Source organism: Cariama cristata, unplaced genomic scaffold, assembly GCF_000690535.1.
Source record: "Cariama cristata isolate BGI_N322 unplaced genomic scaffold, ASM69053v1 scaffold19944, whole genome shotgun sequence".
Classification (NCBI taxonomy): Eukaryota; Metazoa; Chordata; class Aves; order Cariamiformes; family Cariamidae; genus Cariama; species Cariama cristata.
In genome coordinates, this window is record NW_009611654.1 from 77,219 (window position 1) to 88,244 (window position 11,026).

General features: G+C 41.1%; 1 protein-coding gene across 1 annotated transcript in view; it reads right to left on the reverse strand.

Moving 5' to 3' along the window:
- Positions 1-6,476: 6,476 nt before the first annotated feature.
- LOC104160254 (chromosome unknown open reading frame, human C8orf48) overlaps positions 6,477-11,026 on the reverse strand; it is a gene marked incomplete at its 3' end in the record, with an annotated part of 23,585 nt that continues 19,035 nt past the window's right edge. The window contains 2 exon segments of the mRNA XM_009698343.1: positions 6,477-6,692; positions 7,869-7,982. Coding sequence (XP_009696645.1) covers positions 6,477-6,692; positions 7,869-7,982 — 330 coding nt within the window.

The following is an 11,026-nucleotide window of genomic DNA, read 5'->3' on the forward strand; positions in this document are numbered from 1 at the left end:
CATGGCACGGCACCGCGATACCGGGCATGCGGAGCTGGCACCTGGCGTGCAAGGCTGGCACAGCCTAGTACTGCACAGTACAGTACCAGTATGCAGGCTGGCATGGCACAGCACCGCACCGGGCAGCACAGTACCAGCGTACGGGACTGGCACGGCACAGCACGGAGCAGAGCAGCATCCAGGGCTGCACTGCTCACCCCGCTGCCCCCCGGCCCGGCCCAGGGTTGCTCGTGGCCCCCACCGGGGCTACCCAGCTCTAGTCAGAGGCGTGACTATCCTCCCCCGGTACCAGCAGCTTTCCACGCATACACCCACCACACACCCACCCTTCACAAAGACCTATGTAACATCCTCCCTGAGAGCACGAAGGTGTGCTGAACACCCCGGTAAACATACCCCCCTCCTCTCCCCTCACCCTTTCCCGTTCTTCATGCACCCGCTTCTCCACATGCATATAAGCCCCTGCTCAGTCACCCATGTTACTCGTCCCCTTTGTTCACCCACCGAAGTAGCGCAGCCCTCCCTCCCCCTCCGTGCATACGCCTGGTCAGTATGTCTCGCTACCTATGCATGAAGGCTGAACCCCTCAGCCCACAAAGGGGGAAGGTGACATGCCCCTTACCCCCCTTCCACCCACGGCTAAAGCACTGCACCGGCACCTGCCATGGAACCCACCGATCTCTTCACACGTTAACTGACCTCAAATGCATTTCACGTAACTTTTCCCGAAGGAAAGTAAACGCTGACCAGTAAGCACTGAATGCTTAAAGAAAGTCTTTATTCCCTTCTCTCCCCTTGCCTACTCGTTTAGCCTCAGTGCTGCGACCAGCTTACTGCACACCAGTTCCACCCACCCCAGAGACAAGCTACCTGGGCTTTAAGGTTGGGAAAGGAGGGCAGTAAGGAGGAAGGAAGGGTGCTTTCTGCTTACCTAGAACTCTCAAATTAGACAGAGACTGTCCCCAGTCCATGCTGTGGGAAAAGAAATGCGATCTTATTCCAGAAACGTACAGACACAAAGTAGCTGCATCTAAAATGACATTCATCACTCCCCCTCTCAGCCCCCTGCTCCCTCCCACCCTTTAGCTTACTATTTTTCTTGCACAATTTTAAAGGTGAAATTCCCCGAATACTGAATATCTTGTAGTCCTAGACTGTAACTATTCATCAAGAACAGGCACGCTGGCTGGAAGGAGAGGACTTTTCTTTTTAAATGAGTTGGATGAATACTTGAATGTTCAAACAATCTTTGGCTCTTTGGCACATTTAAAAAAAATGTTATCCCTGCGGGAGTTTCAATCTTGGCAGATTTTTAGATCTGAGAAAAAGGCTGCAAAGCACCCCATTCGTAATTACTTTCCTTGCTAGCAGTAGGGAAGGAGAAAAAAGGAGAGGAGAGATTAAAAAAGGGAGGGGGATACAAAAGCAGATCTCATTTGTACATCTCCCTTTCACAACGAATTAGCCCAGAATCAGAACCCTCCTTCACTTGCAAAGAAAATGAGAATTTAATGAAAAGGCCACTGATTGTCTTAATATCTTATTTTATGAAGGTTCTTAGGTTTTGGTTTTGTTCATTTGAATTCAGCTCTAAACAGCTTTCAATTTTAATCTATCCTATAACTCAAGAGAACAATTAAACATCCACTTGTACCTGGACTAATAAGTACTTGTTGACTTCAAAAAACATGTAACAGAGCATTAGGACAAACTAATCCTAGAAACAGGCAAACAGAAAAAAAAAAATCACTGAGCAAGCTTAAGCATCAGTGTAGACTAGGGAATTGTTTGCACTCCAGGATTTGTGTTTTCACAGAATAACATTTAAAATACAGACTAATGGAAAAATTCACAGGCTGCCTCTGTAATCACAGAATGTAATTGACCCTGATTTTGAAAGGTGTGTGGGAAGAACAGCACAGAATGCTGTCCAAAAGAAATGGATAGGAACTAAATTAGCAAAAAGTTGACCATGAAAAACAATTTCAAAGGGAAAAAAGAATCCACGCTTTACAATGTACATTTTTTTAGCTGATGATGTAAGATTTTTCCTTTAGTTGAAAAAACAAAGAATGACTTACCAGGAAAACCCACCCCCCCGAAAAGAGGAATAGTATGCGCTGTTTTGAGAAAAACAATCTCAACATAGTTTTTAAAATACGTAACAGATCGGTTCAACTGTTTAGAGAACAGCACTTTGATACAGCACCGCCTTCCAAGTTTAAAAGATAAAAAAATCCAAACCATTCCCCAAACATGAGTACGTGAAAGGAGTAAGACCCAATGTCTCTTCCTAACATATTTTATTACAGCATGCCTAAGCCTCAGTCAGCACACCTATGGGGAACATTTAATACACTTTCAAATCTACCCTAAAGATGTCATACAAAGATACAACTGATCAGGATGATAAACTTTCCTCACACCACTATATAGACAAGAAGGCTAAAATACATATCACAGGTACATTTTAGTAACACTGGTTGAAGAAGGGAATTCATCAACGGTTCAGTCTATAACATGACTTACATGTAGTTTGTTCCTTGTAACAGGCACTAGCAACTTCCATAAGGATTTGGACGTTGTACGGACAAAAGATAGTATTTGCCAAAACATGCAGTTACGAGAAGGCTGTAATCACACCTAAAAAGCTGCTGGTGTTTATCAAATTACAGTTATATTAAATTAACACGTTATACTATCATGAGAAGTGACCAATAAAATCAGTGGGATGTAGATCTAGACTCACTCCAAAATTGATATTCAACACAACAGGTCTGCTGCTTCAATTGCGCTATGCTTCAGGGATTACTTAATTAAAATTAAAACCTAAAAAACCAGAATTAGCTCCATATGGGTTCTCTATAAACTAAAAGCCCAGGAAAACAGTATGTTACATTCATGGTCCACGCTAAGCACAGACACCTGCCCACACGAGTTCTTCCGGAACATAAAAGCAGATGTCCTGAGTAGTCACACAGCCTGCAACTTCCATCTGAATCAACGGAAGCTGTTTTGCTCAGCATCTTTCTATGCAGAGGTAAGACGGTATCAGGTTCTGCTCTAAAATGACTTGCTTTTGTCATACACAGACTGTCCCTCAAAGTTATCCAAGCCCACTGCAGCTTTAAGGACAATCAGGGTCCCACTAGATATTGTTCCTTTTACAAGAACAAGACAACTTTCTGTTGGCTTATGGATCTGACCAATGCTGGAAGGAGTTAGTAGAAGTGCTTCCAAAACTTGCAGTCTTTTTCTCTTCTTGCATAAGGGAGGAGAAAACCTCAGGTATAATGAAGACAGAACATGCTGAACAACTGCTAAAAGCAGAGATTTCTTGCTCACTAGGATAACAGTAGTTTAAAGCATTCTGAGAGATTAGGGCTAGAATTTTATACACTTAATTAAAAGATTAATCAACTTGCTTAAATCTTTATCTAAGTTGCCAGTTATATCACTGGACATAATCACAAGGGTTTTATGCAAATTAAGTTTCTAAGGATGACTACCTGTAAAAATCTAATATAGAAAATTTTTTCTATTTTGTTTTGAGATTAACTATACGGAAGACAAAGCCATAAAGAGGTGGTTTGATTTTAGGACTTCTCAGATAAATCTACGGTGTTTAACACCTACAAACCTGGTGACACTACAAACATACCTGAAATGTCATTCTGTAACAACTCGATGTTTAGCGCTTAAGCCCATACCCCCAAAGTACACAGAACCTACTGGGAAGTAAGAAGCCTAGCTGGCGCTCAGCTGAAAGCCGATCAGCACTTTGTAGGCTTGAAACCTTAATACTTCCAAAAGTATTTTAAGCATCCAAGGACAGAGACAGACGTGTACTAGTATGTACATGGGTTTTGAAAATGGCAAGGATGGTCTTATGTACATATTTAAAATACTCCTAAAATCTGGCCCCTTGTTCTTACATGTGAATTTATAGAAGATGCAGTGAAAAATAAGTAGCAAGACTAAAACATCTCACTACATGCTTTTTGAAGCCTTTCCTGCCTTCTCTCTTTCTCCCATTCCTTCCTCCTTTCCCTCCCTCCTCCTTGTCCCCGCTTTCATTTGCTCTCACCCCCACTCTGGCTTTCATCTGCAATTTTGTGCACGAGTGTATTAGTAGATGTCTTGCTACACTAGCTCTGGAGGAGGAGAAAAGAATTATTTATAGATCAGGTTTACAACATGATGGATACATTTCATACAAATGTTTTTACTCCAAAAAGATGCAAATTTAGAGAAAGGAGGCACATTCTTCCATAATGCAATAAAAATGGAAAAGACAAGTTGAAAGGCAGCAGGGAAATTTACAGGCAAGCTGAAGGCAGAAAGCAAGCAAGCCTGAAACTATATTAAAAAGCCAACATATATTTAAGATGATATAAACACTAGAAGTAACTCAACATTTGAAAATGCACAGTGTATGTATGGATAAGTACATGACAGACACACACATACACAAAGATAGAAACCAAAGATTCTCCTACAACTGAAATCAAGATATTTTTTATATTAATTCACAAGGAGTAGGTTTATAGTTTCAGGTCAGTCGTCTTTACTTTGGAAAGATGTTTTTGTGTTCATTTGACAACAGCATTATGCATTTTTATCCCTTGCTGCTGCTGTGTATGTCCTTACCAAGCATTCATACTCAATCAATACCATCAGGAAGTCAAAGGAAGTTTGACTTGGCCTAAGGGTCAGGTATGCACAATCAACTTCCTATTAAAACGACAAAACTGCAGTAGCTCACGTATCGTTTCCGGCCTTCATCCTTCCAATGAAGCTGAAGATTTCAGACATTCATCGAACTCGGTCCTTCCTTTAACTGAAACACAGAATCAGAAAACTGAGTTATCCTAACAATAAAAAAAACCCAAACCGTAGCCAAATAAAATTTCATACAAGTCTAGTCTCCCACCCAGCATTTTGATTTATTTTTTTTTCTTTTTAAAAGGATTCAGTGCAAGTCACCATTACTCTTTTTAATATAATGCTGATAAGGTCATTATTACCAAGTCTAGACGTTCAAAAAACGTCTAGATGTGGCACTTCAAGACATGGTTTAGTGGACAGGGTGGCATCAGGTGTACGGTTGGACTTGATGATCTTTGAGGTCTCTTCCAACCATAATGATTCTATGATTCTATGATTCTAAGTCACTAGCATACACAGGCAAGTTTCGCCTTTATAAAAAGGGCGGAGTCTCAGTGAAATCAAAAAGCTGTTCATCAATATTCTTATCTCTTTTCAGTAATTCTGTATTTGGCAGATGCCAAAAACCTAAAGTAATATTTGAGACACTGATTTTTGTTACTGCAATTTGCTTTGTTTCTCTCATATAAATTGCATCCAACCTGCTCTTACTTTCCACCCTCAAAAACTACACAAAACCTCAAAAATACGTTTGTCTCTGCTTTGTTGTAGTTTTCTACTTAGAGGCACAGAGGTCAAAGCTTGAAGAACAAAAGGAAAGACAGTGCCAGTCCTAAGGATATTACAAAACAAGAAGCAGATTTTGTCCTCCCCATCTTAGATTGAGTTGTACTTTACTTGAAACGTTAGCTTACTAGAACAGAAAGATATGAAAACATGAGCCACAGTAGCGAAGTCCATCTCTAGGCAAGGACACGTACTACATCAATAGCCTATGCTTATGTAAGTATCAAAGTAAAACATTACTGTTTCATTAAAAGGTTTAGAAATGCATTTAGCTTACAGACATTCTAATATGCTTTCATCAAAAGTTTCTTCCAACAAATCAGTATTTCCAGACCAAAAAAAAAAGACCCAGTCAAATTATTTTTGTAAAAACCTGAATCTTGCTAAATATTTTATTAAATGTTAATAGGAATTAAACGTGCACACTCCTGAGATACTAGTTTGCATGTTCACAATGCTCAGGCAAAATACACTGAAGACTTATGATTCACACAAAACCAACAAAACAATGTAAGAATAATTTATTCTCTATTGTTTGAATTAAATTAGAGCATCGACAATGAAGAATATTTTGGGGTTTTTTTAATTGGAAGTTTCCTCATGAGAATGTGTTGACACTGAAACTTCAGTAGATGGAACCTGACTCAACTTGAAACGTGTGCTCTGTGTGTGTGTGTACGAGTGTGTACTTAACACAATGATTACAGATAACATGACCAGTCTTCTCAAAATTTAAGCAGAGTACTAGAAGTTCAACTCTTTCTCAAAAGCTGAAATCTCATTAGGATGTTGCGATGTGAGCTGATGCAAAAACATTTACCTTGACTACTACTGTGGTCTCACCAGCGCTGAGCAGAGATGAATAATCTCTTCCCTTAACTTGCTGATGACACCCTAACGTGATGCCATTAGAATTCACAACAAGAGCACGATGCTGGCTCACATTCAGCTGGGTGTCCATTGGGACACCCATGTCCTTTTCTGCAAAGCTGCTTTCCAGTCAGCTTGTCTCCAGCACATACTTGTGCCTGAGGCTGTTCCTCCCCAGGGGCAGGTCTTTGCATTTCCCCTTGCTGAACTTCATGAGGTTCCTCTTCGTCCACTTCTCCAGGCTGTTGAGACCCCTCTGAATGGCAGCACAACTATCTGGCTTATCAGCCACCACTCCTAGTTTTGTATCATTTTCAAACCTGCTGAGTGTCCACTCTATCTCATCATCTAAGTCATCAATGACCATACTGAACAGCACAGACCCCAGTATCAACACCTAGGGTACTCCACTACTGACTTGCCTCCAAGTGGACTTTGTGCTGCTGGTCTCAAAGGGCTGAGGGTCTCAGCCAGTTTTAAATCCACCTCACTGTCCGTTTATCCAGTCCATATTTCATCAGTTTGCCTATGAAATGATCTGGCTGATAGTGTAACAAGCCTCTCCAAAGTCAAGATAAGCAACATCCACTGGGCTAATCACGTCATCATAGGCGGCTACCAGGTTGGTCAAGGTTGGTTTTGCCCTCGTATATCCATGCTGACAACACCCAATTACCTTCTTGTCCTTAATACGTTTGGAAATGGTTTCCAAGAATTTCTGCTATGTTACCTTCCCAAGGTACTGAAGTGAGGCTGACGAGCCTGTACTTCCCCACATTCTCCTCCTTGCCCTTCTGGAAGGCAGGAGTGAAATTCACTTGCTTCCAGTCCTTTGAAACCTCCCAGGTCACCATGACCTTTAAGAACTTATCGAGAACAGCCTTGCAATGACACTGTCCAGCTTCCTCAGCACTTCATGGGTGTATCCCAACAGCTCCTAGGCATTTGTGAATGTTCAGTAGTCTCTTTAAGCATGACCTAACCTGATACTCTCATATCAAGGGTAAGCCTTCACCATGCCACACTTTCCAACTGGTCTTAGGGGGCTGGGATTGCTGAGGGCAAATCTGACCAGTAAAGACTGAAGCAAAAAACATTGAGTGCTTTGGCCTCTTTGATGTCCTTGGTCATCATGTCCCCTGCCCCATTCAGGTCCACATTTGCCCGAGCCTTTCTTTTGCTGCAGATATACCTATAGAAGCCCTTCCTGTTGCATTTATGTTCCTTACAGGACACACCTCCCAACGGGCTTTGGCTTTCCTAACCCCATCACTACATGCTCACTCTATTCCTCTGGGTTACCTGTCCCTGCTTCTACCTCCTGCATACTTCCTTTTTATTGAGTTTTGCCAGGAGCTCCTCATTCATCCATGCAGGCCTCCTGCCACCATCACTTGATTTCCTGCGCATTGGGGTGGACCGTCCCTGAGTTTGGAGGAGGTGATCTTTGGAAATCAACCAGATCTCCTGGACCTCTCCTCTCCAAGAGTGTCCTACATGACAGTCTTCCAAGCAAGTCCCTGAAAAGGCCAAGGTCTGCTCACCTGAGCTTCCACAGCAGCACTCTGGTCATGTGAGCCACGTCTGTGATCCCAGTGAGATCATCACCTTGCAACTTCATGAAAGTCTCTAATTCCTCCTCTTGTTTCTTCTCCACACTCCACGCATTAGTGTACAGGCACTTCAGATCAACACTCAGTCATCTTGATTCCCAGGAAAAAGCAAGAGCTTCTCCCATAAAGCTTTCTTGTTGGCACTCACTTATTTCTGTGCAAACACTTCAGGTGGGCCCCCTTCAGCCATGTTTAGCAATTTTTGAGGTTTCGCTCATCCACATCACCCTGCACCCCTTCCTTGCCAAACTGGTTCACCTATTCATCCACAAGCAACAGGAAGAAGCATTCTTTGCTCTTAAGAAGCTTAAAAGCAAGGCAGACTAGAAAGCGGTGGTAGCATTGCCATATTACCCACAGACACTGAGTGCTTTGGTCACAGTCACTCAAAAGTCTGCAGCAGAGCCACAAAAAAAATCCTCAGACATTGTTTTGAGGGGCAGTGATTTGTCCATGAAAGCAGTCTCCTCCCAAAATGCAGCTGAAGCGCAAGCAGTACTTTGCAGTCTTAAGATTTTAAAAGAATTCCTGTTTTGTTTTTGAAAATACACATACCTGAACTGATGGTGAAATGGTTACAAATAACATCCCCTCACCTTCTTGGAACAGTACCGTACAGTACCAGATGTCTAATGATTTTCTATCTCTTATATTTTATATTCCCCATAGGAATCTGATAGCTGTGGATACAGATGAGATGAGATACAGGTTCAGGCAAGTATGACAAGATCTGATTTTCATTAGTGCTGAGACATTCCACCTTCCTGGACTTTCATGTGGGTGGTGGACACTTAGCTACTCCATAAATCAGAACGGCATTTCTCAGTTAAGTTCTTTTATTGCAGTTTCTTTCTTTAGGCTACTTGAGAAAGATATTGAATACACAGCCAAGTAGCACTAAAATATTCTATTGTCATAACCTCCTGATATACGACTTGCCAGTAGTGCAACATGTAGACATTTATCAAACATGTACGTTGCACTTGTTCCCTTACGTGAAATGAACTTTAAATGAGCTTTACAAACTTTGTCCTAAACGACAGTAAAATCTGGCTTTTAAACTTTCTTTAAAAATCAACATTTATTTTTGACTATGTGAACATATTGTTCCAAACTGGCAAGAGCTGCTCATTTACATCTTTAACATCAACAGAATGCTGATCATAGTAAACAGTCTTTATTGCAAACAAGAACGTGTCGTTAATTAGTAAGAGAGACCCTCAGTTCTCTGCTAGCCTGAGTGGGATGAACCACAGATTTCTATAAAGAGGATAAATTACAATTGCATCCTATCAAACAGAGCATCTCCGAACAAAGAGTTATGCTGCAAGATCTCTGAAACCTAATTTTCGCCTCAAAGCATTTGGGCGTAGGGTGGAGGGGGTTTAGAGCAATCTGTTTATTTCAAATAGCTCTGAAAGTGCTTACAGCTCCTCAAAGTAGAATATCCTAGGGCCAAATCCTACTGTCCTGAGTGAAAGCAGAAACCAGTAAGGGCAGGCCAGCCTTGTTCCTCATCAGATTTAACTCTAAAAATGAGATCTGGAACAGGGGAGGGCAGACCAGCTCTTCACCTTCTCCAGACCAGCTCTTAACTTCAGAACTGCTCTGATAAGTAAATTTTTTAGGATTTGTCACACACAGCATGTATCAAAGCCAAATGACTTAAATGTATTTGAAATTCTATCAGAATTATGAAATAATAAGGTTTTTAAATTCTAGATTACAGCTCACTGCCTTTAGGGGAGCTCACCTCTTAAATAATCCTGTGTCATTTTTCACCCAGGTCATTTTTCCAGATTTGCAATCAGTGAGGACATCTCCTAAACTCCAGTATAACGAGGACAAAAACCCCAAATCAAAATTCTCTCCAGACAAGCCAAGTCTGAGAGCAAATATCAAAGAAGAGGGGAAAATAAAAACCCTTCGTTAACAGGACAGCTCCTGTTTTGTAGCTGATTTTGTTAATGCCTATGATGTTAGCAAAACCAAGCCTGCCCCTTGGTAAAAAAATATGCCTTTGATTTCACTCTCTTTTGGGAATATTTGGGGGAAGAAAAAAAAAAACCTCTCACTGAAAAAAAGTCATAAGATATAAACTACACTTGTTGCACTGCTTGTTTTTCTTTTAAGCCTGAGGATAAGCCCTGCCACCACAATGTTACTGGAAAATTGATTCAATTTTCTTCAATTATCTCTTCAAGAAAACAAAGAATCACAAACTGGCAGTCAGCTAAGCAGCTTTCCCCTGCCCCTTGATAAAGAAGACAACAGTGCACACACATTTCTGACTTACACAACTTCGGATATAGATGGCCTGTGCTGTAAACTCTGTGACACACATTGTTATTCCTACGCTCCCTGGCTTCATAAACAAACAAAGCTTCTGAGCCTCATCTATGCCTGGAGAACCCGAGGAGAAAACTATCTTACGAATGACACAGGTGACAAGGGAATCCTAGTTCTTGCTTCTTCAGAAAGTTTGACCCAGTGAGAACAACTACTGAATCCCAATGAGGCCCAAGTTCAAAGAAGTTCCTGTACCCACACTATTGGCCTCAGCAGACTATGAAAACTTTGCTAAACTAAACACAACAAGAGACACTGAAACTAAGCAGCTAGAGGGGTCCCTCTCATCCACTATTGCACTGATAATAGTGCTGATTATAATTTTCTCTTTGATAATGACATCCCTAGTAACCTACTGTTTTCACAAGTGGAAACTGAGAGGTAAAAAACTGCAGAAAGCACAAGAGGAGTATCAGAAAGACCACGAAAAGAGCATTTTTCAAAGCACGCCTGGACTTGTTTCATAAAAAAAAAGGATCCACCATGAAATACTCTTGCATTATCTGAAAATGAAAATAATAAAAGAATGGCACCTATGAAATGCCCAAGCAAATATACCTTTGTTTTATCTCATTTATAAGAGTTGTTAGCCGTTTGGAGATTTCCTACAGCTTTATTACACATAGATATATTTATATACTTAGTCTCATTTGTGCAAAGTAAAACCAACACAATCATGTATTTTTCATCTCTTATTGTATTACTGAAACCAGTACATTTAAATCTGTTGCTAACACTCT